This window comes from Ammospiza caudacuta, chromosome 8 (genome assembly GCF_027887145.1).
Source record: "Ammospiza caudacuta isolate bAmmCau1 chromosome 8, bAmmCau1.pri, whole genome shotgun sequence".
Classification (NCBI taxonomy): Eukaryota; Metazoa; Chordata; class Aves; order Passeriformes; family Passerellidae; genus Ammospiza; species Ammospiza caudacuta.
In genome coordinates this window covers 12,035,178-12,047,368 of record NC_080600.1, presented here as the reverse complement: position 1 = coordinate 12,047,368, position 12,191 = coordinate 12,035,178, and the positions used below count along the sequence as shown (strand labels likewise).

The following is a 12,191-nucleotide window of genomic DNA, read 5'->3' as shown; positions in this document are numbered from 1 at the left end:
GAGCCATTTGATAATTCATTCCATATTGTAGCTTTCACATTTACTATGCATAAAACTTCTGACAGGTTTTGTTTTTGTTTTTTTTTTTTTTTTTTAAGAAGGTGATTATGCATGGCCCTAGTTACTCCACTAACTGGTTTGAAAATAAATCCAACGTTTATCTTGTAGCTACAGCACAGCATTAGCCACAACCTACCTGGCCTGCAGTGACCAGGGCACTTCAAAGACAGCTCCAAATTTCTGCTACCTCTGATGGGGAGGAGGGAGAACATCCACAATCCCCACATGCAACTGATTTGCTCCATGGGAGCTTCTCCAAGGTTTTTCTCTATGGGAACTTCTCTGCTCAGCTCCAGTCAGCTGAGTGGAGACCCTTGGAGTCAACAAGGCCCCTCTCACAGAAAATAGAGTTTCAGCCACTCAAAAAGAACCCTGGCACTTCCTTCCTTCAGGATCACATTTCCTTAGGACAATCAAGGGCTACAGGAAATGAGCATGATGCCACACCACTGTGTTAAATAATGGGCTTGAATATACAGAATAAATATTAATAATATTGTATATGTATGCTAGTATAAAAATACATGCTGAAATATAAATATTTAATGTAAGCTAAGTATGTAAATATAGACTTAATATAGATATATAATCATATATTCCTATATATTTATATAAATAAGTATATCTTTTATATATATACTTTATATATATTATACTTTATAATATATTTTACAATTTATATACAAGTATATAAATATATATAAGTATATAAAGTACATGTATAAGTATATAAATATATACTTACATCAAAACTGTAAGCACACCACACCCACTGTGTGAAAAGATGCAAAATATCTGAGAAATTTCCTGCAAATACCCAAACTGGAAGTGCACACTGCCCATGCCACAGTGCAAGAGCTCTGTGGGCTGAACAAGATAAGGTTGATAGTTTGTTTCTCATTTTTCCCCTGTTTGCAACAATCTATAATGAAGGACTGCAGCATCCAATGCTTGGCTTCAGTTTTCCTTGCCTCTGCATAAAGCTGTTCCAATGACAACAATTCAATTTCTCTGTCAGTTGTGTTCCTGACTACCTTTTAAAAGCCTTCCCAAAATTAAGGCTACATACTCCAGTAATTTTCAATATGAAAAAGTGCAATCAATAAAATCCTGCTGATAGTGCACACGATTTGTGGAGAGTGAGAGCTAAACATGAATTTAGTTTTGGAAAAGTTCCGAGTCTATCATCTCCCTTAATTACAAGTTGGGTCACTGACTGCGAATGGCATGACTCAGCCTGGGAATCCCTGCAAAGGAATCCTAAGCAGATTTAATAGTTGCATTTGATTTATTTGTTCCTCAGAGCTGAAACAAGCCCTGTGTCTCAGACCCCTGACGGATCAGGGGCTCCCCAGAGGATGTCAGTGCTCCAGCCAGCTGGGATGAGGGGAGCCAGGAGCACCCAGGAGTCCCAGAAGGTTGGGACCAGGGCACAGCAGGGACGTGCCTCGCTCCCCAAAGAACCTCACCACAGGGGATTCCATTAAAAGCTACTCTTCTACAGATCAAATGTGAAATTGCAACCTTGAATGAGGACAGAGGGATATTTAGTCCTGCACTTGGCTTAAAAGCACACACAATTGAATTAATGCTGCTCAGTCGAGTTTTGGGCACCTCCAAGGATGGACATGCCACAGCCTCTCCTTCAGTGCTTGACCACCCTCAATTTTACTTCGTTCCCTTATATCTGATCAGGATTTTCCATCTCTTAACTTGAGCTTGTTGCCTCTTATCACACACCTCCAAGACAAGCCTGACTGACCAAAAATTCTCCAAGCCTTTCCCAGAACAAGAACCTGAACAAACCAAACTGACAGTGCCACTGCTGTGACAAGGACAGGCAAACCTTTGTCCTGGTTTTCTCCATTTCCATCATGACATTATTCACCAATGACGTGTTACCACTTGGTGACTCTGCATCTTCTCTCTGTTAAATAAATACCTTGGCAGTTTTGGTTTCCTTCACACAGCTCGCTGCAGTTTCCTTTCCCTGGGAAGCTGCACTTTTCCATCTTTAATTCTCCATTCCTTATAAAGCAGCTCCACTCTGGGCACACTCGGCCACCACAGGGAGTTGGTGGTGCAGCCACCAGGTTTTGCTGGACTTTTCTAATTACATTGCCATGACACTTCCATACCCACGAGCACTCCGAGGTGTTTCATAAAGAAAACCTCAAACATTTCTGACATCCTGCTGGTGGGAATCTTTTCTCTCTGCTCAGCATTAGTAATACAAAAGGCTACAACTCCACAAACCTTTGGAAGTATTCCTTTAAAACTGCTTTCATCTCTTTCTGATCCTTAATTCCACCTGCTAGTTCATGCAAATTCACTTATTTGCCAAACAAACAGGTGTCAGATGATTTACCGGCCCATTTGCACAGCAGAAGGACAAGCAAATATTATCTTGATTTTTCTCCCTCATGAAATATTTCCATAAAACTATCAGAAAAAAATTAGCATTGCTATTAGAAATATCAATGGAAAGAAGCCAGAAAACCCATTTATTCAGCAGTACATTCCACTGCCACCCTCAGAGTGTCCTGAAGCATTAACTATATTTTAAGAATGTTTTGTAAACTAGCAGCATAAAAGGTATTTTGCTTTAAAAAAGGCTACTAAAAACCTTGCTCTATTTGTAGAAACAGTTGTTTACTACTCATGTAGAAGAGCATAATGTTCTTTATGCAATTAAATTAAGTTTCCAGAGTCTCACTTTTAAGCAAACCTAAAAACTTTTTTTTTACAATAATGAGTACTTTATAAAAATAGAACACTTAAAAAAAAACCAAAAACCACAAAAATGGAGACTACACCCACAGTGTACTCTGCTTCAAGTTTATAAGAAGCACAAGAATTCTGGTATAAAGACATTTAGACCACTTCTTAACTTTGCCCTTTTATTAAAAATTTAGACACCAACCCAGATGAGGGTTCAACTTCTATAAACAGGCTCAGAACTACAACTGGGGCAGGCAGCTTTAGTGGCTGGCAAAGTTTTAGGACATGTTTGTCTCTGTCATACTCTCTCATGATAAAGCCAACTGATTCCAAAAGGGAAGACAAAAGAGCCTATGCAATTACATAACTTTAGGCAAACTTCACTAAATAATTATACATTTCAATAATGACTAGTTAAAAAAAAAGGCATTATATATAAATTTAGGCTCAGGTTGTCTCATGGACTGCTTGGGCAGAACCCCTATGCATCCTAATCCTTTACAGACCCAAGTGTGCCCCAAGTTTTTACTCCAGACATTTTATCAAAACCCATTTGATGAAGAGGTAGCTGATATTCTGTAACGGATATTGTGGTTTCCTGTCAAAAACAGCTGCAGCAGAAATGAAATACTTAGAAATTGCACCTATTTAAACAATTGTGTTCTGCCACGTAAATCAAGATGTAGTTATAAAAAAAATTTACAAACTTCATGGACACTTGCACATAGAAAATACTGCCCCAGCCCCAGTTATAGTCTCACAAGTGTCAGATCACAGAATGTGGAACAGTGTGGGCTGGAATGGACCCAAAGATCATTTAGTTTCAGCCCTACTGCCATGGGCAGGGACTCCTACATTGATTTACATCCATTGTGGAAGTATGCTATCAGTTAGATGGAAAGGAAGCTCCTTTCCTAAGCCCAGAAACTCATTTCCATAAGGCAAAGAGGCAAATTCTAACAGATATTGTGCAGTGCTAAGTTTGAAAGAAAATCTGACCAAGCCTTGGCCAACGTAGGCAATCAAGCTCTGTGCTGGCTGTGAGAAATCTTGCAACATGAATATTTGAGTTCAGCTGGGTCCCAGAGGAGGTAGCCTGATCACTTGCTATTTGGGGAAAGAAGCCTCTCTAAAAATATCATTTTCACACACATAAAAAAATCATTTCAAAAATGCAAATCACCACAGTCAGACACAAAGCCTGACGAGTCCTAAGTCATTGGTACAAACCAGGAATGCTGATGAGCATCTAAACATAAACAAACAACAAAATCTCTCAGTTCCTCAAACCAATTCTCAACATTCTCCAAGCTACTTGCAGAATTTTAACACAACCTGTTCTTTATCACATGCAATCAGGGCAGCAGTGCCAGGTGGGAGACATGGAGATGGATCTCCAGGCATTATTTCTGGATTTGCTCTTACAGCTGTGAAGAAAGAATCTGCATTTCCTTTCTTACACCACTGTCTGTATAACTACCACCCATTTAAAATGCCATATGAAAAATATTTGGAAATTTATTCTCTGAATTAATTAAAATTAAAAAAAAATATAGTTCCCACAGAAATTCATGCTCACACATAACTCAGTGTTCAGAACAAACATTTTCTGCCAAGGGAGAAAAATAAAAAACCCCTCTGCCCCATCTGTACCCCTGCCTTGGCCAGTCCTCAGAGGAAAGGAACTGTAAACATATTTTAACAAAATAAATTAATTACACTATGAGTTAAAAATCTTCTGGTTCCTGATGCCTTCAGACAGTTCCTTATCTCCCTTGAACAAACAAGGTTAAACATGACAAATATTGTGCCTCCTTGTGAGTAAATGTTGTTTTGTTTACTTTGGGGTTTTTTAAACAACAGTAAGTCACAGCTCATCATATAACAGTCTCTCAAGAATGCTGGGGGAAAAGCATTTGTTCTCATTCCAAAAATGTGTGGAAAAATAGAAGGGTCTGATGAGTATTTGGTTTTAAGGGACTGGCCAAAATAGGAAGGCTCACTCCCTCTTCTCCCATGTTTACAACTGAATCACAAGTGAGCAAATAAAAAAGAAATCAACTCACTTTCCACTATCACCAGGCAGCATTAAAGAATCACCCTTATAAATAATTATTAACTGCATTAAGATATTAAATCACAGAAAATATTCTGTATTGATTTTGTGGGATTCTTCAAGCTCATCCCTACCTACATTTTAAGATGCATCTATTCAATGGCTTTGATTTTTGCAGACAATAATTGTTCCTGCTGACATGCCTGAACGCCATACAGAAAAGGAAATATTGCAACTGCCACCAGTTAGGGGCATCAGAGATCTTGCAGCTACTTAGTCAGGTCCTACATAAAACCCCACTGTGCTCAGCTCAGAGGCCACTCACCACTCAGTGTCCTCCAGATCCATAACTCAGTTTATTCCTTTTTTTAAACTGTGAATCCCTGCTGATACAAAGGTCAGGAAACCTGCATTTTCGCAGAGCCCACAGGAAAGCCAAGAATTTTAGGACTGCAATCTGCACCTTGGAAAAGTCTGATTAAGGAGTTCAAAAAAAAAAAATCTGTGGTTTGGAAAACACAGGAGCCAGCTTGCTGTTTTCCAGTTAGCAGCATGGTAAACAACATGTCAGCAACACCATTTTCCAAGTGCGAGCAACGTGTTAAAATTAACGTTGTGTATCTCAGAGCTTGGAGATTGCTATGGATATTTGCATCAGAAAATATTCAAGGCAAAGGCTCTCCTCAGACTTATTCTTTAAGGCCTGGATCTGAAAAAAAACTAAACAAGTGTACTAATTTAGCCATGGTAATAGTCTAATTACATTCAACAGAACACCGACGTGTTTGAAGCTTACCATGCATTTAATAAGCTTTTACAGTACAAAAGCCTGCTCGGTAATAGCTCTGAAGCAGAAGCTGCCCCAATTTAAATCTGCTGCATGCTGGACTCCAGCTCCTGCTATTTTTTGGACCAGATGATGGAGTCACGCAGAGTGGGATGGACACAGGAGTGCTGTAGCTCGCTGCACGAGGCTGGAGACCTCTCTGAATTGCTCTGGAAATGCACTTAAATGATGAAAGTTTCCTGTAAACTCACCAAAACATGCCTGCTGATAATGTTTTGAGCCAGAACTGTTAGAGACAGCTTCACACAAGTAAACGAAGTAACCTGAGATCAAACAAATGGACTTTAGATGTAGGATACAGTTATGATTTTATTGTTCCTAAACTTTACCAGATTATTCTGTTGCCTTCTGAGTGGTTGGTTTTCAATCACAATCTAAGTAATGTTTATTAATTATTAAAATTAAATGAGGCCAAATTTATTTTGCCACTTTAATATTTTAATGAGTTAGGGCTGTTCAGCTTCCTTCACAGAAAAGATGTGAATGTTTTCAACTTTCAAACTTAGGTCAAAAAAGACATTAGCAGATCCAGAGGGAACATAACCACTGAAGGAAGTAACAGGTGATTTTTCTCCCTTAACTAATACAACTCTGGCCTAGCAACTCAACCCTACAAATTCTGCAACATTAACGATGAAAAACAATGTATTGAAATAGTTCTATTAAATTCTGCATGTGTAAGATAGCATTGAAAAATTACCCTCCTGCTACTGGTAATGTACAATATGGCAAACAGAACTGCAGGATGTCATTTTGCCAGTATTTAAAATAAACCTATGGTAACCATTGTTTATTTTATATGTGTTCTAGATAGCTTGAAACCAATGGACATTTACACTGATCATGCAGAATTACAGCTGCTGTTGTAATTCATCAGGAAATATTTTAGTTTAATACTTTCTTCCTGTAGTAGGGAATGGTATTTGTAATAGAAATTCTCATATAATACATTTTTATGTCTGCCACAACCTATTTACTTTAGGAGGTGTGGGAATACAGAAATATTCTACAAAGTGTAAAAGAGCTGAAGACAACAGGCAGCCTGAGCAACAGATGGCACTTTCAGAGGGCACAAGTGTGACAGTGTTTGAACTCCATGGAGTTTTCACAAAAATAGAGGCATGCCCTAGGACTTCTAAAAGGAGTTATAAACAAATTAATTACATTATTAGGACATGGAGTTCAGAGTTTGATTCCAGTTTTAAATAACTTGTGATAGTTATAGATAACAGTTTAACTAACTTGGACCTGGGGACCACTGTTTCCATTCTACACCTGGAGTGCCCTGTGGTCACACTTTTAACCAAAGTATGTACCTACATATATAGAGGTCACTGCTAATCACAAAAATAGTTTGGTGTATTTGGTCCTTTAACCAACTCCTTATCAGGACCTTCTAATCTTATCTGCTTTCCATCTGTTATAACAAGACACTTGAAACTGGAATTACAGTAGCAATTTACACCACACAGAGGTCTAAGCTTTTCCCTGACCACCTCAGCCAAGTGACAGCACCTCACTCACTCTGATCACCACCAGAGAAAATCTATTTGTCCAATTAAAATATGTGAAGTATCCCCACACTTCCACACCGTAAATCTCAAGGAAACAGAGCCCTTTACACCAGTGCAATACCTTAAGGTGAAACAGCAGATACTCAGTCACCAGCCACATACCAGCTACTCAGAAAGCCAAAGAGTCACTTCTCTTGCTGACCAACCAAAAATTTTATATATTAACCAGGATAAATACTTTATCCTAGTTTAGGGTTTACATCCTGAAAGACATTTAAAGGATTTTAAAAAATCACCTGTGGTTCCAACTCCAAACAACTGATTTCTCTCTCCAGAAAGTGTTGTTGTTTTTTTTTTTCATACAAGTTGCGATATTTTTTGAGATTATAAACTGCAAGACAGCAGCCACAGCAAGGAAGATGAATTACAAAGACAGACTACTGTAATTTGGCAGCAATAACAAAAGGCCAAAAAAAATAACACAGTAAGTGCATTAAAAGTTCAGGACTATAGGCAAAACAAAGAGTTTGCAGCAAAAATTTTTCTAAACTGCTACAGCCAAAAAGAATATCTTTGGGAAAACTTCACAGCCATAATATCAAACCCTGACATTAAATGGCCAAGCAATCAGGCCAATATTCATTGATTAAAACACCAAAAAGCATGAAAATATAGAAAGATCACTAGAAATTTGAAACATCATTGCATAGCACTGACCCACATGGTAAGTCTTGAGTTTCTAGCTCAGAAACCATCTGCCACACAAGGACCACATGGCTGGTGGTGACAGTACTCAGCAACAACAGCAAAACCTTCCAAAGAGCTGCCATGGAGTACTCCAGTGGCAGATGAGCTATTGTTAGGAGACTCTGCATGTTTCAAGGATATTTCAGGCAATACAAACTGCACAGGGAGAGGATAAATTCTTATTTGACAGCACAAACACCACCAATTTATTTTAACCGTACTTCATTTTCTGAAGTTACTTTTTAATAAGAGTTTGGAGGCTATTCTTCCACAGGGGCCCATTTCCCATCAATTCCTTAGTCAGATTTATTTTCCTGACAAGAAATAGCAGATTACAATGGGGTAAGGGATCCATACCCCTGTGGGCCAGGGGGACCACATGCATTGGGCAAAGACCTCAGATACCCAAACTGCATGTAGACACACATTCCTTCCTTTCCCACCCTCACCTGACTAAAGGTTCATTCACAAGCAACTTTTATTATTTTATTTAATATTAAAAGCTTTTACAGTAACTTGTTTTCGAAGTTTGCTAAATCCACCCATTCCTTTGTTCCCTTTTATGACTTTCACCACTTTCTGAGCTCATGTTTTCCCAATGCCTTCTCTTGAGGAATAGAAGTGTGGCTTTCCCCATCCTCCTCCTCCTACTTTGTATTTTTACCCTTCTTGTACTTCTCTCCCCCTCCCAAATAACCCCATCTCAAAGCCCACACTCACTAGGCATTAAAGACAGATAGAGAAAGACCAAGGCAGTAGAAACACTGTCACTCCATCTTTTCTACCAAAAAGTAACTCTCTGATGCTCTCCACTGAGCAGCCTTTATGGAAGGCCAAAGCTTTGTGTTTCATGCTCCCTACCAGCTCTTTGTTCCTGCTGTATTCTGGGAGTTTTGAACCAAATCTTCAGAGAGTTTGAAACTACTAATTTTGAGTGAGACAGCACACAGGCAGAGGACAAACACGTAAGGATCGCCCACAGAGACAAACACTCAGGGGAAAAGAAAAATCTCTCAGTGACCTCTCCTGGAGAGCAGAGCCAAAAATAAAAAGAAAAAAAGAGCTTTAGGGCAATATCAGGTCACTCTAGAATAGGACAGCAGTGATAAGGTCCAAGGACCTTTCTCCCCTGAAACCTGACCAGCTCCAGTTTGAAGATACAGCACAAAAAATCATCTCAAAACCACAACATCATCTGACATCTGACTAGACCCAGCACTTTTCTACTTGATGTGAAATTCCACTGAAACATACGCTCACCTTTATTTCTGAACAGAGCGTGGTGGCAGAACTCTCTGAAGGAGAACCAAAACTTAACAAGGGTAAGTTTTGCACAGAAGCAAACCTGTGCTCTACAAAGGGAGGCTGCTTTCAGGTTCTCCTTGGTTCATGGGGAAGCAGTGATTTTTGAAAGCTTGGAGCTCAGATGAAGAGACAATGAATGCTTTACAGCAAATAGGAAGATATGTCTCAGAGCAGCTTCAAAAATTCTGATTTTTAGCTTCACAGATTGCTGTTTCTCCTAGTCTTGTTCTGTGGTGGAAGACAGCATGAGCACACTAAAGGGCTGTGTTCTTACTGGAATTTCTCAAGACTTAGTCTAGCTTACGCTAACAAATATTTTCATTCTTCCAAGTCTGAAAAGCTTGTTTACGGTGAAAGTGACCAACCCTCTGAAACATCTGATTTTTCCCATTGAAATGGATGTAAAGGTACTTCAGCACCACAGAACTGTCCATTCTGAGCTAGTATCACGACTTCATGGCATCGTTACCTCCTATAAATTAAAAAATAGCCCAAACAGAAACACAAGCCTTCATGCCTGCATCTACACCGTTTATTTCATAAGGAAGGATTTCATTTTGCACAGCTCCACAGAGCCCACATCAAGAACTCTTCCTTTTCAACCCAGCAAAAACTTTGCCAGTGCTCAGTGCCCACACTAAGGGCTCTCGTGGCAGTCCCACAGCCAGCTCTGCCTTGTGTCCCCTCACATCTGTCTCAATGAACAGCAGGGTTGAGTTAAAATTTCTTCCCAGAGTACGTTTTTTTTCAGAGTATGAGCCCTTCAAAGCCCACATAGTTATTTTTTACTTGACTTTGAAGTTATCACCAGTCTTTCCTAAAATATTTTGGTCACAAATAATTTTATCAGTAAATAAATTAATCAGGAATATTGAGAATACAAGGTTGCCTTTTTCTTTTATGTTGCCAAGGGAATAAAAATATTTTTTTAAAAAATGCTGTTGAAGCAGAATCCATTATGAACTGCTAGATAATGCACAGTCCAAAAGTTACATCAGAGTATTCTCAGTCCTGCCAAATGCATCTTTACTGAAATTGTTTAGTAGGAAGAAGGTGATGTATCATGCCATTATTTGAAATATACCAAATATTTCTGCAGTAGGTCTTGGGTTTGCAACTGTAACAGTGAAATATTGCACACATATTGCCATCTCATGGATACTACAAATACTTGTTTAAAATTCCAAGAACGCGATCCCTGACAGAAAAATATGCAGAATCCACAGCAAATAATATTGTAAGGATTTACAACGTGAAAGCAGGAACTTCACATTTGAAACAGTCCAAAAATCTGCCTCAGATTCTCTCGTAGTAGTTACTATTTTTATGACTTGGCTCAGACTTGCTTTAATCTCTTTATTTAGGAAGAAATTGCAAGCTTGCCAACTCTAGCAAATGTTAAGTACTTCAGTAAATTCCCCATCAATATAGGTCGTGCATTCGAGGGAACAAGAATGTGGTGAGTAAGTTCTGCTCCATCTCCTCCAAAGAGGATTTCAGAATGAGGCAGTGATGGCAGAGAGAGATAAACAACGTGGCTAAGCCCCTCGTTCGGCTCCATCCTCCTCTCCAGACATCTGTCCACACACTGTGTTGTGCCGTGATTGAGATGTTCTGCCATGCAGCTCACCCAGCCTGCCGCTATCCCACATCCCTTTTATCTGAGCAGGCAGGAGAGCAAATGCATTGCCAAGGCTACTGCACCGTCACTCTTCCATTAAAGTTCAGGAGCAGCACGAGGCGAGTTCCAGCAAGTCAGCAAAACCACAGCAAGCCCAACAGATGCACAGATACCCGAGTACGGAGCATCAATTCAGAAACAGCCCCAACAGCCCGTGCAGGCTTCCCGGACCATCCGCCACACCAAATTACCCAAACCCACCGAGCCCTGTCAAACCGCGAGTTCTGCTTTCAAAGAGAACTTGGCGGCCAACAAACCGAAACGCGCATCGTTTCTCAGGCTCTGCTCAAACGCACCTCCCTACCCCAAGGGCTCGGACGAGCCGGCGGACAAGTTTCGGCCGCCTCCCCGCAATTCCCCGGGCGGGACCCGCGGCTGTGCCCGCACCGGGGACAGCACCGGGGCACAGCACCGGGGCGCCCCCGCGGCAGCACCGCCTCTCCCCGGGCTGCGGAGCCCCGGCCCTGCGGCTCCCCGCCCATGAGGGTCCCCGGGCCGCCCGCAGCTCTGCGGGGACACGGCAGCCCCTGCTCCCAGGGCACCGCGTCCCCGCCGCGGCCAAGGAGGAGAAGGAGGAAGGGGAAGGCAAGGGGAGAAGCCATTACCAGAGTTTTGTTGCCGTTCTTGCTGAGGGGGCCGCGGAAAACTCCCTTGATGTTGCGAAAGTGCCCGTTGCTGAGGTGCGCGGAGCTGATGACAATGTAGTAGCACTCCATGGGGCCGGGGCCGCCTCCTCGGGCCGGGCTCGGCGGGGCTGGGCGGGGGCTGCGGCCCCTCAGGCGCGGCGCGGCCGCGGGAGGAGGGTGAGGAGGATGAGGAGGGTGAGGAGGATGCGCGGCGGGGCGGCCGCGGCGGAGCCGAGCGAGCTGCCGCCGCCGCTGGCAGGCATAGTGCTATTATAGCGAGCAGCCTTGCCGGTCGGCTGCACTGAGCCAATGGCAGGGAGCCACTGGGCTGGTACCGAGCGCTGTCAGAGGAGGACATCTGTCACACGCCGCCTCCACCGCCACCCACCGCCCCACGCCCCGCTGCCCCCGCCGCGGACGGGCCGCCGGCAGGTAAAGGGGGACGGGCGGGGGGACGGGGCAGAGCCGGCGCCCCGAGCCAGCCAGCCCCGCAGGTGGGCTGTGCCCTCCTTTTTCCGGGGGTGGGGACGGCGACCAGTGTGATTCCTCCGGGATCCGGGGGGGTGGGCATGGAGAGATGCCCGGGGTGCGACGCCCCCAGCCCAACGCTCCCGCCCTCCCCCTCCTCCGAGCA

At 42.3% G+C, this 12,191-nt stretch overlaps 1 protein-coding gene across 1 annotated transcript in view; it reads right to left on the bottom strand.

Annotated features, from left to right (window-relative positions):
* The window catches only part of ZNF804A (zinc finger protein 804A), a 147,377-nt gene extending 135,727 nt beyond the window's left edge, over window positions 1–11,650 (bottom strand). The window contains exon 1 of the mRNA XM_058809899.1: window positions 11,537–11,650. Within this exon, the coding sequence (XP_058665882.1) occupies window positions 11,537–11,647 (111 nt within the window). The 5' untranslated portion in view covers window positions 11,648–11,650. The remainder of the gene's footprint in view (window positions 1–11,536) is intronic.
* Window positions 11,651–12,191: the final 541 nt, after the last annotated feature.